This window comes from Furipterus horrens, unplaced genomic scaffold (genome assembly GCF_987537825.1).
Source record: "Furipterus horrens unplaced genomic scaffold, mFurHor1.1.pri manual_scaffold_4, whole genome shotgun sequence".
NCBI classification, from domain to species: domain Eukaryota; kingdom Metazoa; phylum Chordata; class Mammalia; order Chiroptera; family Furipteridae; genus Furipterus; species Furipterus horrens.
The window spans coordinates 78,075,097-78,095,884 of NW_028327174.1; the positions used below are offsets into that span (position 1 = coordinate 78,075,097).

Consider the following 20,788-nt stretch of genomic DNA (forward strand, 5'->3'; position numbering starts at 1 on the left):
GCCAAATCATTCAACTCATGCTGATCAAACCCCTTATGAAATGAGTCATCTTCAATTTCAAAATCTTCATCATTGCTCTCACTTAGCTCTTCACCATACTCCTGTTTTTCGAAAGAGGGTAGTTCAGTGAAAACTGGCACTGGGATTTCAGCTGAAGGAGGCACTGGGCATATAGCTGATGGTAGGCTAGGATACTCTATTTTACATTTATTTTTCTTGTTATATCCTGATGTTTTCACTATACAAAAGTAACAGTCACTTGAATGATCTCTGGGCTCTTGCCAAACCATAGGTATACCAAATGGCTATTTATCATGTGTTCCCTTCATCCACATCTGTAAACTCTCGATACACTGCTTGCACATTTGTCAGGGGCCCAAGAATTATCTTGATCACCAAGTTTTACTTTAAAATATGCAAAACAGGCTTGCCTGACAAATGCATTGATGTTTGTCCTTTGGGAATGGTGAAACTGCTACAGATATAACAAAACAAATCAGGGTTGTTTAGGCACTCCCTATGAGAAATAGCAGAAGCAGACATGATCTGAAGGAAAGAAAATAAGTACGTATGTAAATTAAAAAATAAATTCTGCTAACTCCTTGTATACAGACAAGAACTCGGACTACACTTTGGAATATGATTCACTATATAGAGCGGCACACAACCTCTCACCACACTGTCTCATGTGTAACTGAATAGCCTAGATGAGCAGGAACCTGTTGCTACTCTCCAAGGTCATCTCCCACCCTCCCCACTCGAGGGAGGTTTGCTCTCAGCCAATAGGAGAGCACTAGTGTTTCCCTGGATCCAGGCTCAATCCAGCCTAGAGTAGTCACATTAAGGTAAGCTGCAGAGAAAATCTTGACATGATAGAAGAAAACTAACTGCAGTTTTGAAATCAGCATGCCTGTTTAAGTCTAAAACAGCTGAAAAATCAAACTCAACAGGAATTATGTTAAAAATTATTTTCTTGTGTAATCTGCCTATAGAGGATTGTGATGGGATGGGTTTTCAGGTAATGCTGATGGTTATATAAGTTGATTTAATATGTGCAGAAAAGAATTTGATTATTTTACGTGTGTGTGTTCTTTGATTGTAGGAATCTAGCCTGCAAATATAATAAAAACAATGTGACTAAAATTTCTCAATAAGAAACATCATCTCAGGATCATTTAAAATAATGACAATATTGTTAAAGGCAGTTTGAAACAATGTAGGATTAAGTTAAATAATAGAAATTCATTGCATATTTAGATAGTTTCCAAATAAGATAAAATACTGAAACGTTAATTACCGAACATAAATTTATCCACTTTTTGCTTTCTTTTACATAGAGATTATAGCTATTTTGGTCTATTAGTAAATATGTTCTGTGCAGTGCTAAGAGATTCTTTTGTGAAAAAACATGTGCTGTTGGAACTCATAAAAAATATTTATGTCTGCTGATCCACAGAATGTTGATGTAAAAGAGTTCATGGCTGCTTAATTCTTAGTATTCCCTAGAAATTAAGATTTCTGAGGGTTAAACATTCTAACTGATTATATATATTAAATCTGTTAGAAATAATAAGAGGAACATCTTTGAGTGCAAGAGAAGTAAAACATATGTTTCAGTAAAAGAAGCTATGAGGAATGAAATACATTTTGTTCAGGGAAAATAAAGTAATTTTCTCCTAAAGAGAAACCAAAAATAAAACCTGAACAAAATTTGAATATAAAAAGGCAAATGATAGAGGTTTATAGAAAAAGAATCTTTGGAGAAGAATTTATGTTTGGTCAAGCTGATTAAGATTGAAATAAATTTATTTGTTTAAATATCAAAAGTATACTGGCACAAAATTAGAATTGGTCTTCTTTTTCAGTGAAAGGACAAGTGTGGTTGGACTTTTGATCTGCTTTTGATAACAAGTTGAAAGTTCTTTTATCTTTTAAGTAGCCAACCTAAAAACAAAGATGTTGTATTTTGTTAGAATAATTTCTGTACTTCATGTTATCTCTACAATCAAGTCTTTACTTAAGTAAACCTGGTCTCCTCAATATTAAAGGAGCTATGTTTTGCTAACAATCATGCAACCTTCTGTACACACCTTTGAAATCTTTTATTGTCTCTTTGGTTGAGTAGATGATTAGGTACTGATTCATAATGACCTATGACCCTATTTAGTCAAGTGTCCAGACCTTTCCATATTCTTGGAAAACTTCTGCAAATGAAATTCTAAATGAAGTCCTTTTGATTCTTAGCTAACTTTGGGATTTTTAATAGGGTTCCTACAACATTCCAAAGATTTGTTCTCTCACTTTATAGAAGAGAGATATTAAACCAGTTAGGCTTTTTTGATATGTTAGATTACATGGGGTGCATTATCAAATAGAAATGACTCACCTTCCTAGGTTATATTGCATGGGAAAATATTATCAATATATTAATGTAGTCTAGAAATTAAATAAAATTTATATCAAGGAGGGGGAAATTTCTCCCTAACCCCTCTTGAGTTAATATGGCTAGACTAATAAAATTGACTGAAAACAGATTAAAAGGGGAAAATTAATTTCATACATACAGGAGATAAGTTGATACTTAGAGAGGGACTAAAAATGTGGGCAGCTTTTATATCTTTGTACACAAAGAAACAAAAATATGTTGGGATTTGACAGGTCAAAATTTAAAGAAATCTTAGGTTTAGGTGCTCATTTGTGAAAAATCTAAGCAAACGTTGGGCTTGAATAGTGAATTAGTAAAAAAAAAAAAAAAGATAGCAAGATTAGTTTATACAGGCTTCTTCTCAGTCTTGAATTCTCTGATACTGCTGATGAGGATGTTTCTCTCAGTCTCCAGGTGCAGGGAGGGCACCTTGCACAAGGGGAATTTATTTCTTGCTTCCAGGAGACAAAGGATGGTTAAGATGTTCCTGCATTGGCTGATTTTCAATTAATTTTAGTTCATAATAATCAATGTTCCAAAGTGGTTTATTTTGTAGTTATCTGCCCTATGCCCCAACATTCCTAAAGTTCTGACTAATAATATCAGTAATAATTCCAGTTATCTTCTAATAATGGGCATGTTACAGATATAAAATTTGTCAATTTAATTGTGATGAGCGCTTATCAGATCTTTAAAAATGGGCATTTTTAACTTTTGACATTTTTAGAGTTACTGTTTTACTTTGATGCTTCATTTTTAGAGAAATCTATGGAAAGGACTCTGACAAATAATTTAAAATACAAATTTCTGATAACTTTTAGATCCTATGACTGAATTGGACTTAAGGAAATTTTTCTTTTAAGTTATCTATGACTTACAGCAATTTTGTAAAGTATATCTTTGAGAACAAAGACGAAACAATCACTTTCACTCTACCTGATCTCTTTGGAATTCGGAAACTGTCAATTAGGATTCTTTCTCTCATAACAATATTATTATTTGAGTTCAGTAAGAATCTGCTCTCCTTGTAGACAGGCCACTGCTTCTTCCGTGGCTAAAATTCTATTACAGAAAATAATCCCTACCCGGCGAACCTATCTTGAACTTTATTCATAATGACTGGAGAACTCATTTCACCAGTCAGGTGATTCAACAGGTCTCTGATGTCTGGCTGGTTCTACAACATTACAGAGGAACTGACTTGCATGTCCTGCTTTTTGAACCTTTGGACTGGGCCAAACCACCCACATTCCATGACACCAAGAATGAGAATTTCCTGTTGACAGGACTGATTAAAGTGAAATTTTACCTAGTGACCACTTCACCTGACCAATCAATGAAGTACAGATCTAGCTTTGTCAGTACCAGTGAAATCTGTTAAAAACAACTTAACAACTTACCTCATCTTCCTTTTTTATTTCATAAAAACCATAATTCCTTCTTCTGTAATCCAGACACTATTTGGGTTTCTACCTAAATTTGTTTACCCCCCAAAATGCAATTTTTCAATCCCAGATAAACACTTTTGCCTCATGAACTGGCTCTTGTATTCTAAGCTGACAAGATGGGCTATGGTTGGATGTTGTTTCCAAGTATAAATGTACAGAAGGCTATTGGCTATAAGTGTATGGTACTCAGAAAGGAGATTATGGCTGAAGCTATAGGTGGAGGTTGAAACCATAGGAGTGTAGAGATCACTTAGAGTATGTACAGTGAATAAAGGAGTGGGTATAGGATGGTAGAGCTTACTGTCAATTAAAAATCTGGCAACAGGAGAAGATTCCATGAAAGATATTGTTAGTTTGCAGACCAACCCCTATACACAGACGGCAAGGAGAAACGAAAGCAGACTGTTCCAGATGGGTAGTAGCAGGTTTCATAAGCAAGGGAACTTACATGCCAGGCTTGTTCTGTGGGGGCTGTAAGATGAGTAGATCTCTGCATCCACCTGCCCGAATCTTAAACATTTCTATAGAGCTCTTAACTTGATTCAGTTATCTATTAAACCTAAATGGTCTCAACAACACCTGATTCTCAAAAGATTATGTCCTTGAAAAGGACCTCTCAATGTTATGTCTTCAAAAAGGTTGCTAGTTTGGGTATTGTAGATGTGATGGATATTGCAAGCCTCTGACTGCAAGCTCAAGACAAATTATAAAGTAACTTTTCCATGAATATTTGGAATTGAAAGGGCCCTTTTTGTGACATGTCAAAATATGATTGAATATTGAGCACAAAAAGTCATTGAATAAAAGTTGTAGATAAAGGATAGTTACATCAAGACATGTTTCAGCAATTCAACATTTCATGTGTCTGAAATGTAGTCTTTACAGAAACAAAGCAACAACAGCAACAAAAGATATGCAGAAATATCTTGTAGGAAATTTTTATAAAACATATTTCCTTATTTTTGACACAGATATTGAGTAAACTTTACCTTTTTCTTGATGTATCAGTTAATTATGGTTACAATTATGCTGCATATCAAGTAACCATAAAATCTCCAAACCATGAAAAGCAGTTATTTCCATGTATCTGTGGGTTGTCATGGGATCAGCTGATCTAGGATGTGTGTAACTGGAAATGTTTCCCCAAGACATATCAGGCTGGGTTGAGCTTTCTGCTTCTTTTGGGCTCTGTTCCTATCTGCGAGTATTTTGTTTCTGGGCTCCAGGCTGAAAAGGAGGCAGCAGTAATACTTGCTCTTCTGGAGAAAGCAGAGGTGAAGAAGAGCAAGCCCAGTGTCCAAGTGCTTTCAGGCCTGCTTGCATCATGTCTGCTGATTAGACAACGCAAGTCACATGGATAAGCCCAAAACCAAGGCAATCGTTCTTCACTCCAGGAGGTGGGGACGAGGGGGAAGAGACAATATTTTTGAACAAATATGGAATCTCTCACCCGTGGTAATTCAGAACCATTATATTAATTATTTCTTGTGCTGTGCTGTAAGGTAGTCATAGTCAGTGTTATTGAAGTATTTAGTGTCATTAGATTGTGATGAAATGATCCCTCCTCCTGCTGCCTTCTGAATCTATTACTACTTAATGCTGCCACTGTGTCTACAGCTGTTCTTAATTCCCTGCTTAATTTCTTGAAGGCTCTTTGAGTGAAGACCTGAAGGTGATACTCAGCTATATAACAGGGCTTTTTCTTGTTGCTTCAATATTTTTTCCTAATATTTGGCATTGTTGTAATGTTTGCTTGTTTGACAAATGGACCATTATTGTGCTTTTTATTTTTATTCTAACGCCCCTGTCCTTAGCCTTTTCTTTTCATAAAAATGAGTTATATTTTCTTAAAAAGTATCTCCATCTATGTCCATGATGTCTGTATTTTCAAAGGAAGGCACTAACCAATTAAGAGGTGAAAAACACTGAATTGCAAAAGTTCTTAAAAGTTAAAATATGTGCATGTTCATTCTTTATTAAAATTATGAAGCATTTCCAACATGTGGAAAGAACATATATTTTTTATGTAATTGCAGATAACATATTTAATTGAAACTAATATATCGGTCCATCTATACATATAAAAGACTTGAATTTCCCAGTAAGTTTTTAAAAAAATGTTTGCAGCAGCAGGTACCCACACTTCAGTCATACATTCACTCTTTGCTCCCTCAGCCCGTTGCATCTGTGCTGCACTTCCATACAATTCATTGTCCTGTAGATGATTTTATTGCTCTATACACTAGTTTCATCTCACGCAATAAAATCCACAAAGATGTCACCTAGAAGAATGAGGTATTTTTTATTTTTAGTGCACACCAAGGTAAGTATGTAATCATTAAAATAAAAACATCCCTTCTGTACTATCTTACATGTCTGGTTTATAGCTGTCATTACCGGGCCTAACATACACAAGGAAGTACTGTTTTGAGGGCAGCACTGCCAAACTAGAAAGATACAAACCTAGGTAAGCATCAATATCTTGTGGAAGGAGTCATTTACTTTTACTTTCCAATTATTTTTCAGGTTTGTGGAAGGAATGCTTAACATTTGTTACAATGCCGTTGATCGTCATATTGAAAATGGTAAAGGAGATAAGATTGCAATCATCTATGACAGTCCTGTTACAAATACTAAAGCAACTATTACCTATAAAGAAGTCCTGGAGCAGGTAACACCATAAATTTTCTGTATAGGTTATTTGGAAGTCATACAGAAATTATTTAAGTAGCATACACTATCATTGTACTGTATAACCTTAAATTCTCTTAACTCATTGACATGTTACCATGTTTTTCTTTTGATGCACATTGGAAATAGGAGTGTGTTAACTCATTTAAGGTGTTTGTACCCCTTGAACGTATATCTTACAGTACTGGAAATCTCCAAGGACATGTTTAAATCTTTTCTGCCTTTGTTCCCCATCCCCATTGCCATCACCTCCTCCAGCCATTTTAAGTTTAGCTTTTGTAAAATTGAAGCTGTCTCCCAGCTTCCCTCTTGCCAGGTCTGCGCATGTCAGATCATCACTTAAACTGACACCAGAGGGTGTTTTTTTTCCTTAAGAAACAACATATTTCTCTCCCTGCCTAGAATTTTTTTTTCTTAAAAACCACCTTCTCAGAGGGTAAAATTTGGGCTCCTGTGATGTATAAGACATGTTGGAGTCTGGTCATGGCATCCCTCGTAGTGTTATTTCCCAGCATTTGTGGCCACGATGTTTTTTCACCCTGGGCGTTCCGTCACTCCCTCAGGCACGCTCGGCCCCTTACACCTCCTGCCCATGTCCATTCCTTACCTTTACTGACTCTCTTTTAGTTTATTTCTCACCTGTGTAGTTCTTAGGTGAATTGTGATATTGACAGATGATTATGAGTTTCTTTTAACATTAGGGTAGAAATGAGGTGTCAGAAGTATTTGGGCATTGTGGACTGGGGGAGAGCTATTCTAGCTGTGCGGGGCAGTTACTCATATCTGATTTAAAGCGAGGTAATAGTGCACTGCTGACATTTTAAGAGAGAGAATTCTTTGTAGTGGGGTGCTATTATGTATATAGTAGGATGCTTAGCAGCATCCCCCTTCTTTACTCATTAGATGCCAGCAGCACACCTCCCCCAGCTGTGATCATAAATGATTCCAGATGTTGCTAAATGTCCTCTGGGTGGCAAAATCACCACTAGTTGAGAACTACTGGTTGAACAGTCTGTTGTATCAGGGTTTGCAAGCATTTGCCCTTAAATTAAGGCTTTTTAAATTACATTTTTTCTTTTGCCTTTTCAATCTATTTAGGGTTTCCATACAGTTTTTAGAAAGTTTGTTCAACTTCCCCTGATTATCTGCAATTACATCCTTTTGCAACCGCAGTGTACATGTTTAACCATCTAAGAGAATCCCAGAAAGGCAACTGAGACAAATAATGAACTCCTTAATCCAGGGTTGGAGCAGATAATCAAGAGAGAAAACAGAAGCCAGTTTTGCTCAGGCTGGATAACAAGCCCTGCTTCAGCTGATTTAAACGTTGAGGGAGTTATCAAAAGGGAAGACTGAACACCCAGACTCAGAAAAATGCCACATCCTAAAGAAGGGGGAGTAATGGCGAGTTAGGAGAACCCACAAATTGTCTGTCACTAGATTTGCTGACTTGAATTGATAATTGGCCAGCTTCATGTTATGTACCTAAGGTGCCAGGCAGTGGGAAGAAAATGTCCTGTCGTCTTTGGATTTCATCATAGGAACCGGGGCCCTGCTTCCCTCTAGGGCTCATGCTGGGGAAATCCAATCTAATAAGAAGGGATAGCCCAAGATAGAACAGAACAAAATAATTCTGAAAGTATACTATTGGTAATTTATGTTGGTCTATAAGTAAGAACTGTGTATTTTCTGAATAAAGTATACAGAGAAAGAGCTCATACTGGGGCTGAGGAGGATAGGCACTCTGTTACCAAATGACTTTGTTATTCATACGAGGCATAAATTTCTTGATAACCTGTTATACTCCATGTTTTATTTTAGGTTTGCATTTTCTGCTTTTAGACAATGTTTATTCTTTGATTAAAACTTGTTCTTATTTAGGCATATTGTCACACTCTCATTAATATTAAGGCCTAAGATGCTGGTAAATCTTAACTGGTATACAGATTAGGAAGTACATTTACATATTATAAAAGTGTTATCTATATCAACATATTATATTTGATACATAACCACACATCAGAGTCAAAGAAAAAGCTTTAGAGAAACCTAAAATCAGGAGAGTTAAATAATGGTTGTTGCTCTCTCGTTTTCTGTTTTTTTGTTTTTTTAACCAATTACATAAATATATATGATAAATGCAAATCCACACTTGGCTTAGAAGCTGTTTTTCTTACTCATCCTGATTTTTCTAACATTAAGTTTAGGCTCAGACCCTTGTGAGGTTTGTACTGGTTCATTGGTTTCAGTTTAGCTTGTCATCAAAGTACTTAAAAGGTCTGTTTCTCTCACCTGCTGACAGCGTCTGATTCCCCAGGCCTTTCTTCTCTAAGGTATTAAAGGAAGAACTGTTAAGAAAGAGAGAGGCATTGTGTTCCACTTTGATTACTTTGGTTCCCTGTGGCCTTTGTTTTATTAAGTAGAGAAGACAAAGAAAGATTTAATGGGTAATGCCTTTGCGAACCAACAATAAGAAGTGCCTTTGTACTTTGCTTCTTTTAATCTCCCCTTCCTCATTTCTGCTGGGATTTTCTGGCTAGGTAAAACTTTAGTTAGCATTTCTCATTTAATTAGTGAACCAACTAATTTTTAGCTGAATTGTTTCACTGACAGGAAAGAACTGGAGGTTTTACAGAATGATTCATAAGGAGAGCTTTTTCCACTGCTGCCATCTTTTATGTGGATCTGATAAGTTAAATAACTCTTTAAGATTTTGGTAGAGATTTGAGCCTGGTTTAAGATCCATCATTCAACAAATATTTATTTTGTATGCCAAACCCTTTGTGAACATGGAATACCAGGTAAATGGACCTATTTCTAATTCCAAGGGACTAAAATATCATGTAAACATAGTAAAGAACATGACAAGGGTAGTGTTGTATTCTGTGAAAACATGGAAAAAGCTCCCAGCTAGTGAGGGGCCACTAAAACATAGGAAGGCTTTCTGAAAGAGTCAATTCCCAAAATTAGCCCAGCTGACCAAAAGAGGAAAGGGAAAAACTGTGGGGAGAGGGAGGTCTTGCAGAGAGAAGGAGCAGGACATGCAGAGACACTGAGGGAAGAGAGAAGCGAGTGGCCGGTGGCTTTGGTGAGAAGTGTAGCGTAAGGGCTTAGGGAGAGAGAAGGCTGGGGTGGGCCAGACTGGAGGACTGAGAGCACCACAGGAGGCATTTGTACTTTATCCTGAGGGCGGCGGAGAGAAAAGAACAAAATCCAACTCTGACTTGCGGATCACTGGGACCTGGCTCCTGTGGCTACTGCACTGCCCTGCCCTGCCTGCCCTGCACACCTCAGCTGCCCTAACTCCTCCAGTCAACTCCCCTGGCCTGCGCCACCCCCACATCAGGGCCTTGCTGCTTCCCTGCTCCCTACTTGAAGTAGGTCAGTGTTGTCTTCTCTTGGAGAAAGTAAGTTCCATGTGGGCAGGGATTTCTGTTTTGGTCACAGACACAGTACTTGGTATATAGTCAACATTTGTTGCATAATGAAGGAATGGGTGAATGAAATACTACTTGAAATTTCTACACGACTCTAGTTTCCTCTTCTTTCCAAGTAAATTCTAACTTAATATATGTCAAGGATTTTAGCTTATTTATATTTGGCTTGGTAGTTCAAGATGTATATTTCCTCCTTGAATTTTTCACATCTATAACTCAGGAGACATGTATGTGTTTGTTGCGTCCTTCTCCTCTTAGCTCTCTTCAAGTTCGTAGTTATATCATACCTCAGTGAAATAAAAGGTGTGTGTGAGAGAGTTTGTTTGTATGTGTGTGTATATATAATATATATCGTTTTTCATTTTTAGAAATTCATATATTAACTCTCTTCATTTCTAATTTTATTTAGAATTTATCTCTATATATGATAAATTTGTTTCACTTATATATAACAACTATACATTTTTTGTATTTATTCAGTAAATGAGACCATGATCCCTTAAAGGGCATTTGAGAAATTTTCATGAATATATTTATACAGGGAAAATTGATGAAAACCAGTCTAAGCTAAATTTTCCTGATTTAATTTAAACTGAAGGTGTCTATTATCTCTACAAAAGGTAATTTTTGGAAATATAATTATGGCAGTGGTTGTAATTATGAAGGCTGAATAATTTGGAGGAGAAATTTACTCAGAAATCTAGGGTCATGTCCTATAGGTCCTCCTTCGAAACTCTGCCCTTTGGAATGCTCTCTTCAAAGTGTGAATCTCATTGTTTTAGAAATATGTCAGGGTGAGGTAATGTGATATTTGTTTGTCTGTCACATCATTAGTATTTCCTCAAGCAAAAACCTAAAACAAAAAACCAGATGATGCAGAAAATCAGTCCTGCCAGTGGCTGCCTCGTTGAAGGGAAAGGATACAACAGTGCCTATTAACAGTCCCATTTCCTTAAACTTTCTAAATAAGCAATAAAAAGTCCATTTGAGTTACAGTCAGCTCCACTAAAAACTATCTCTGTAAGATAAATTACCCTTTCATGCTTGGTGAATAGGTGAACGATGCGAGTGTGAGATTGAAGTTACAATGGTTTATGTATTTTTTTTCCTAACATGTAATTTTTTACAAACTTTTATTGAAATGTAATATATATTCAGATTAGTGCATAGCTCATAAGTACAATGTTTGTTATATTTTCACAGATAGACCACGTCACGCGATGAGATCTGTCATATAACCAGACAGAATATTCCCAGCCCCCTATAAGTCCTTAATATGCCTCCCTTTAGTCATTTCCACCCCACCCTCCCATGATCATATCTAGACATCAAAGGGCCATTTGTGACAAGGTATCCCTGCTTTTGAAATTTAAATAACTTGAATAATAGAATGTACTCTTTTGCATCTGGCTTTTTTTGACATAAACATTTTGTTTATGAGATTCTTTCATTTAATTGTAAGAGTTTATAGTTTGGTCATTTGGGTAATGACTAGTTTTGGGCTATTACAAATGAAGCTGCTGTACATATATTTGTATGCTGACTTTTGTGACCATATGTATGCATTTGTTTTGGTAATGTTGTTAGAAGTAAGATGGCCAGTGCAAGAAATGTGTACTTGTTCAGTTTGAGTAGATAGTGCCAAATAATTTTCCAGAGTGGTTGTACCAATTTTTATCTTGCTTCTGGTATATGAGTGTGCTAGTTGTCAACATTTGGTAATGAGAACCCCAAGTCTTAATTTTGACCTTTCTGAATAATGTGTAGTGATAATGCATTGTGGTTTAAAGCTTCTTTTCTGTAATCACTAATGCAGTTCTGCTCCTTTTCTTGTGCTTCTTGTTCATTTTTTTGTTGTTGTTGTATTTTTCTCAAGGACCCATTCAGATCTTTTGCCCATTTATTTTTCTACTGCAATTGTTACCATGTTATCAAGCTGAGGTTAAGACTTTCTCACATTTAAATAAAATACGTTATTATTATCTGAAAACCTTAAGAAAAAATAATGATGTTTTAATGCAAGTGTTGGTGAATTAAGTGGTTTTAAGAATCTAAAGCTGTGAAGACATTCTTTCTTGTTATAAATATAATTAATGATAAAATCTACACTTTACTCATCTCTACTAGTCTTTCTGTGGAAGGAGATATGGAAACAGGTATCCTCCAGTAGAATAACTTAAATCAAGAAGCCTGAGCCCATATTAAAGGCTGGAAATGATTTAGTGAAGATGAGGCTGCACTAGTACTTTTAATAACAATATAAGGCTCTAGATATGTTGATTTTGAGTGGTCTTTCTCAACCTTATTTTCCCATAATCCTCACTATTTTTGTGATTTATTTTTATATAACCAAGGCTGCATAATGAGTGTTAGCAGAAACATTTGTATTTAATTTGAAATTAAAGATGAGTATTTACCAACTAATGATTTAAATTTTTAAAATCAAAATTGCAACTGAAACTTTATTTTGAATATCTTTTAGATTTAGTAAAATTTAAGTTAGATTCTGAAAGTAGACTATATAAAGAAAATAAATATTAGACCAATTTAACAGATAGTATATGGAGAAATTAATTAAATAACAAATCATTTTAGTATTTCCTAGATTCCATTATTTTGGTTTAGAGCTATGTATTCAAAACTAAAAATGCCGAAAGATAATTTTTACATGAACTGAAAACAACAATAATGTAACCAACTCTTTTGAATTTGAGAACTCAACAAGATTTTTAGAGAGATTATATGATTTCTGTAATCAAGATTACTGCTTGAAGTGGAAATTCACTTCTTTTCATCTCTTCCTGTTCCAGAAGCTATTTCATCATTCTTTGAAGTCCAGAACTCTTTACTTGTACCTTTCTCCATGTGTAGTTTACTTTTGCTTTTTATTTTACTTATTAGTGTACTTATATTATTAGTGTACCTACTTATTAGTGTGCCTCCCAACTAGAGTAAAATCTTCTTGATAGTAGAGGTAATATTATACTATACTTTTTTATTTTACTTACACAGTGTCTTATACAGACCTCATAGCATAAGCTCATATTATATACTGTGTTTATAATAGAATATTCAATAATCATTCATTGAAAAGAAAAAAAATGTAATTTTTGTCTATAAGAAATAATTATTTCCAAAAATATCACTTGTCTCTTCTACATTGTGATATTTTTTACATTGCAGAATTTTTATTTACTTCTTATTATTTTTTAATCTTCACCTAAGGACATATTTATTCATTTTTTAGAGAGAGAGGGAGAGAGAAAAAGAAAAGAAGAAAGAGAGAGAGAGAGAGAGAAAGAGAGAGAGAGAACATAGATGTGAGAGAGGAACATCAATCAGCTGCCTCCTGTACACACCCTCACTAGGGATTGGCCTCGCAGCCTACGCATGTGCCCTGACTGGGAATTGAACCCTCAACCTTTTGGTGTATGGGATGACACTCTAACCAACTTAACCACTCAGCCAGGGCAAGAAATTTTTATTTTTTAATAGGGTGAGAATTTTTCTTGTTTTAATGCATTGACTGACTGTAAAGGTTTATATCCTGCCTTATCTAAAGCTCTGCTTAAATTTACCTTACTTTTCTAATCTTAGAAACCTGGAAATCTGGTCCATGCCTTTTATTCTTACATATGTTTAATTAGTTTGTTTTTTATTATTCATTGATAAGTTCTTGTTAGATGATTTGTCTTATCTTCAAGTTGGCTAAACTTTAACATTTTACAAAATTAACACAACAAATACAGTTGATTATCTGGCTTTGAATTTAATTTGTTGGACTGGAATGACAATGGTGTCAAATTTACTTGGGCAACATACACTCATAGTGTTACCGAACAAAAGTGGAGTACAGCTGCCTTTTGATGAACACAGGTATATTCCGAAGACCAAGTTGGTGGGGAAGGGAAAAGGTCTTTATTAAAATGTTGGACAATTTGGGGATTTGTTCCCCCCCAAAACTGAAACCCCAAACCATGCCCAGAAATCCTGCTCCATCCTTATGTGTCCTTTCTGAAGCCCAAGGCTGCTAAGTGCTTGGCTCTCCAGCTTCAGGCTTATCTCTGGAGTGTGTGTGCAGGGCTAGTGCAGCTGTTGCCATGCTGGGGCTTCCTGCACCAGGGGCCTGGGGCCTGTCGCCTGGCCATGCGGCTTCCCAGGGCCCACCGAGCCATGAGTGCTTCAGCTCCCAACAGGGCAAGCAAGGGGAAGAAAAGGGTGTGTGTTTTTCCCTTCACTCCATTAATATCTTCCAACCCCAAATTTCATGCACTCTGGAGGGGTTCAGCTCCCCATCCAATCCCATCTTCCCCAAGCAATCCCATCCTTTTCCCAGTGGAGACTGACAAGTCAACACCTTCCCGTACTGCCATGTCCTGGAAGGGAGTTGAAGGGCTTTTCCCTCTGTCAATCACCCTTGCCAGCCTTGTGCAGACTTTGTGCAGGGCTCCCTCCCATTGTGTCTCTACCAGGGGCTAGGGAAATATGCCCTCATGCTTCACTCCAGCTGCCTCGTGTGTTTCCTGTGAACACTCCCTCACTCTGGGGCGTGACCAGGCACAATATCATTAGGACATCCAATATGTATCTGATACTACTCTGGGTACCAGGGATTACGGTAGTGAATAATATAGTCTTTGCTCACAGAAAAATTATATTTTAACTGGGGAGATATAAATAAAAATATAATATAATGTAAGTGAAAAGATAGTACAATATTAATGAAGAAAAATATAAAGCTACAGAGTGACTGGGGCTGCCATTTTAACTAGGTTTGTCAGAGAACGCTACGTTCCTTTGGGGAGATGATCCAGTGACAGACCCAGATAATGACTGGGAGCGGACCATGTGAACATTTGAGTGTAAGTCATATCGAGCAGAAGCTGCGAAGCAAGAATATACTTAGGCCACTGGGGAGAGCCAGGAGGCTGGTGATGAGAGGAGAGTGATAGAAGGTGAGGTTGGGAGAGTATCCAGGAGTCAGATCATGTTGGACCTTACAAGCCAAGGTAAAGACCATATTTTATTCTAAGTATAATGGGAAGCACTATGCTGTTAAAGAAATTATATTGGCTTTTCTGAAGAAAAAAACAAAAGATGACAGTGGGCAGGATTGGTTCAGGAGAAAAATGAATAGGTACCACTTAGCTTAAATCCCCTTAGCAGTAGCAGTATTTGCTTGCCTGTGGGCAGTTAAAGGGTAGGACATGGTTTGTCCCATGTGGAAGCTATTCCATGTATGTGTCTTATCTTGGATCTCTGACTACACCTACTGGGTTTGAAGAAGTCTGATTCTGCCGATCACTGAGCAGCTATCTATAAATGCCTGGCTTGTTCCCCATCTTTGGCAGTGTTTTTAACGTCGCACTCCAAGAGAAGTTTTCTGTATAATTTTCACATAGAATTCTAAGAAAATTGCTTTGGTTCTCTTTCTTTCAGTTATATTACATAAAAAAATCTACTTGGATGATTTCCATCATTTCAAATTGACCAATAGCTGATATAATTTTTTAAAAATTCTTAAATGTTAGGTTGAAAGCTAAGCTTCTAAAACAAATATACACAATAATATACTGGTTTAAAATTTTGAAAAATGCATTTCTCATCCAAAGAGGTTCAGTTTTTCATGACCCAGATAATCTTATTGTCCCTTCATCCCCCAGTTCATTTCCTCCATCTTCATCTTTGAAGCTGAAACAAAGGTACACATTCCCAACATTTGAGATGGTGGAAGAAGATGCAGAGAGTCAGACATGCTGTTTTAAGGTCTGTACTCAGAAATGTCATGCATGATCTCCCAGCACATCCCATTTGGCCATCAGCTGCAAGGAAGGCTGGGAAATCTAGTATAACTAGATGAATTCTGATGCACATTTAGGAGTTTCTACCACAAATATTTAAACATTTTATAGGTAAAATAAATATCAGAATTTATATATAAATGAGTGTAACCCAATAATAACAATATGTAATGAGTCCAGGGAAACAAATAAAAGCTAAAAATAAAGTCTCATAGGTAGTATGCTAGAGATATAGAAGGAAGACATCTTCAGTGTTATGTACTCCTCAGACATATATTGAATATTTATGGTGTGTCATTTACTATATTAGGCAGTGTTATCAGAAAGATGAATAGGACATGGTTTCTTCATTCAATGAGTTCATAGTGTGACTGGTGAGAAAAAGGCAAGACCAATTGTGTGATAAAATAACAAGAAAGCTTTGTGAATTCGTAGCACAGAGGAAGAAGGGACCAACCAGGCCCTAGCAGACCAGAGAAGGCTTTGCAGAGGAAGTGATGTGTTAGCTAAGCCATGAAAGAAAGATAGAAATATGTGCTTTAGACATAGGTCATCTCCCTACAGGTGTCCCCAAAGGACTACAACAGATGTGTTTATACAAGAGCTGTAGCTAAAATCATTAATGATGTTGGTGTATACTCTGAAGACAAAAGCTAGTTGAAGTTCTAGGCCAGAAAGATGAGTTGAATGGGAAACAAAATAAAAAGATTGTTGAAGGCTAAAGAGGGGTGACAGGCAGTTTTTAAATTCAAGGAGGAACAGAATAGAAAAAAATTGTTTCTACAAGTGGAAGTGGGAGGAATTGATAACAATTATTGTTTTATCTGTCAACTAGCACCTGCACCTGTTCTGTAGTTAGCAACTTTAGGACAGCTGAACGCATCAACACTTTTAGTTTCTGATTTTTGCTAGTGTATGAAATTGTGAAATTATTTGACCTGACATTTTATAGCAAGTAGAAGATAAAGCTAATTAACATAAATTGAAGACATGGAGTGGCTCAATTCATGCAAATTAAGATATGAGGATAGAATCATATTTTGAGTCTATGAAACAAAATATTTTCCTTTTTAAATCAAATTCATTTATTGTTGATACTATTGAAACAAAATATTTTTATATAAAACTTTTGAAATAAAATATGTAGATATGAGAAGTGATGCTGTAACATTATTTTAGTTCATTTGGCAGTTTTATGTTCACATATATGCACTTGCAATAGTTAAGTAAAATCAATTTGAATAAATCAATAGACGGTTACATTCAATAGAATTATTGCCAAGATTAGAGAACTTGAGAAATTGATTATTTATTTTTTCTGTGCCATATTTGATTTAAGATAATTTTGTTTTCATTACGCAACTGAATTACATTAACTTTATTATGGTGTTCTATGTTTGCTTTGTTTATTAGTTACTAGTTTATGTATTATATTTGTGAATTTTTTATTTTTATAATTATGTATGGCTCCTTTTGTTGAGTGATATTAATGCTATTGAAACAGACTCAATGACTGCAGTGATCTCATGCTCTTGTTGCCCTCCTGGGTATTTAACAAGGTCTCTCTGAGCTCTTTGTATATATTGATTGACCTTCAGAATGTATTGACCAGCAAAACCATAAAAGTTAACAGGAACATAGCCAAATGCTGGAAAGTATGGTTGATATAGCCAGAGTATTTGTTATGTTTTATGTACTGTCTGTAAAAATGCCAGAGGTGTTTGTTTAATTAAGGCTTTGATTAAATTATCAGTGCAGAATTGATCTAAATGATGCAAGGTTCCTGTTGATGTCTCATGCATTTTCATATTTAACTTGTTTCATGAGGGAAAACTCAAAGAAACCACTTTTTTCCTTTCAAAATTGTGAGATATACCAACACTTCATAAAGGAAAAACATTCTTACACGGTTTTTGCACTGACTTAAATTATTTTTATTTTACCGTACAGTTAAAACAAGGCCTTGATATTCTCTTCAAGCTCAATACATATACAAAGCCACATCCGATTTATGAACAGGATAAAAGCTAATCTACAAAGCAGTCAAACTCAAATTGACAATACTAATTTCATATAGTGAGTGACATTTTTGCTGGAATAAATGACATTGCAATGTGCTTATAGTTCTGAGTGCTGTGGCCCTAAATTCTTGTGATGTTTCTTGTGATGCCTCAAATCTCTTGTCATAGTAACACTTGACTTTTCAAGCCTTTTTTTTATACAATGCACCATGACATCATCTGGTCTTTATGTGTGATTACATGAGGTTACTTGAAATTATAAAAACAAATATAAAAATACAGTGGAATTATATGTGTGCTCAACTCCACAATATGCTTTATTTATTTTTTAAATTGTCATCAAAATGAAAACACAAAGTTTAAAAGTTCTCATAGAGAATTCATGAACCCTGAAAATATCTCCACAGACCCCAGATTCAGAAAAACTACATTAAACAATTTATTAGATAAAGTGAAAAGAATCTGGCTTTCATTGACAGCATGAGTTAATGCTACTTTAAGAAAATATTCCCCATTAGTCATTTAATGTGATGTTGATAACAGCCTCACTATAATTGTTTTAAAATAATAACTGTTTTACATTCTGTGTAAAATGTTTTACATTTTATTGCTGATAAGCAAATACATAGGGAAATAATTACCATAGCCTTTATGTTTATTGAAGGAATACAGCCATATCTAGATGACTTACATGAATTTGTACTGAACTGAATGTTCTTAATAGTTTGTAATAGATTCTGTAACTTTTTAAACATAAATTTGAAAAAAATTGCATATTAACCATATTATGCTAGATTTTTAAAGCTATCTACCTAAAGATATTTGAATGTAAAATTGTGAAAAGTGACTTCTCCAGTGTCAAATTTGCTGTTTTATTTTGGTCCAGGTGGGTTACATATTTTTTTAAATGTAATAAAATTTGCTTCAGGAATTGGAATATTTTATTTAGAAACTCTGTAGGAAACACACAGAAATTAATAAACTTTGAACTGAGCTGTGTTTTAAAAATTTATTTGAGAACTGTTTAATTAGAATTTGTACTATATTTCCCATATGTCTATAGACAGTACTTTTCTGAGTAGTGCTTGGGTTCCAGTCTAGCCACCAAACTGCTTAACACATAATATAGCTGGAATACAGTGCATTAGCAATGACAAATAATAAAGCTGATATTCTTGCAATGCTCATAATTAAGGAAGGGAAAGAAAATGAATACAAATTTAAAATATTTGGAAATATTGGTGCTCGACAAAAGCAGGTTCAATTAGAGGAAAGTGCAGAGATAGGTAGAGACCCATGAGGAAGTTTTGAGAGGTCTTTCTGAGCATTTCAAAGAGTGATAGAGCTTGATATTCCTGTGAAGGAGGCAAGTGGAGGTTGGACTGTGAGAAAGAGTGGACCTGAGGTGGGATAAGCTGAGTGATGAGATGAACAGAGGGAGGAAAGGGGGAATACCACAGTGAGCTTTCCCAGTGAGAAAAGGAGGACATTGTGAGAATCAGCTGGACCCAGGTGCATGAACTAACCACTGAGTTTGACCTTTGTAGTAGACCGAGGTGGGGAAAGAGTAAAGAACATGCACTTTGCAGCTTATAAAGCCTTCCGAATATCCATTTTATCTAATAGTCTTACACAGTGTAACAAGACTACGTTCAGACAGTTTGCATTTTTAGATACAATATCCATTTAAATATTATAGTTTTAAGTGATCCTGACTTTCTGTAGTCACCCCCAAAGGGTCCCTTCTTTTTTTCACCTCTCTGCTTCTACTGGTTAAATTCTTCAATTTAACAACACAGCTCTCTTGCTAATATCCTCATTTGTCTTGCACACTGTTATTCATCTTACCTCTGTGGCAGAACTCCAAACCTGGATTAACCCAATTCTTTACTGTCTTCACTCTTTTATCTTAATATGCTGAATCCTGTTTTAGAAAGCAAGCACATAACAGCAGATGTGGGTTTACTATAAATTCATGGTTTCCAGTATTCACTTTCCAGTATTCAGACTTCAGTGCTGCATTTAATTTTTTTCTTTAGCATTTATTTAATATGTTTTGTGTCTGCCCTCCAAAGGCTATTTTAAACTACTGACCTTTTCACCTCCATACCTCAAGCTTAACAGGGAACATCAATTCAAGCCAAGAAACTAACTTTATGAATAACATCACTTTCCAGCCAGTTGCTAAACCCCCAAACCTGGACGCATTCTTAAACTTCCCTCCCTCGCCCTGCTTCCCTGCCTCCATCAATCACCTGTCCCTGTACAACCAAAAGTAGGTATTTCTCAAATCATATCCTTTATTTTTATCCCCATTGTCACAATTCTATTTTTTGCAATAATCATTGCATTGTAAGAATATGGAAAGTGACTTCTAAAGAGGATTCAACAGTTTTCAATTATTGCATGCTGTTCTTAGGATAAAGCTCTATGTAGCAGGGCTTAGCAGACTTCTAAGCGATATGTGACATTGAGTCTCTTTAGACCTCTGCAGCCCATCTCACAACCTGCTTCACCATGATTCTTGCTCTATATCCGTCCTGAACTCCCTTGATTTTTGCAGGCAAATGCCTGATTTAAATTACAAATGCCATGAGAATTAGGAATTTGGCAGAAACTGTCAAATGAGTAAAAGCAGGAGGAAGTCATTATTACTTGACCATTAATGCCTAGAAAGGAAAGATGTTAAAATTGTAAAAAGTGAAGGTAATCATTAATTATTGTGTATCCTTTTTATTACATGCACTTTCATTCCTTTTTATTACATACACTCTACTGTTGTCATGTGTTAATGATAGGCATCAATTACATTTTCCATTCTTTTAGACCTTGGACTTCTCCTTGATGTAGGATTCTTTTCTCTGTCAACAATAGCCAGACTGTTAAGTAGAAGTATAATTGTAAAATTAACAACATGTCCCTTTCAAGATGTGACAAATTCTGATGACCTATTTGTAAATCACAA

The 20,788-nt window shown here is 35.7% G+C and overlaps 1 protein-coding gene across 1 annotated transcript in view; it reads left to right on the forward strand.

Annotated features, from left to right (window-relative positions):
- Window positions 1-20,788, forward strand: part of ACSS3 (acyl-CoA synthetase short chain family member 3) — a 170,973-nt gene that overhangs the window by 27,356 nt on the left and 122,829 nt on the right. Inside the window, exon 2 of the mRNA XM_090273670.1 lies at window positions 6,400-6,544. Coding sequence (XP_090129796.1) covers window positions 6,400-6,544 — 145 coding nt within the window. The remainder of the gene's footprint in view (window positions 1-6,399; window positions 6,545-20,788) is intronic.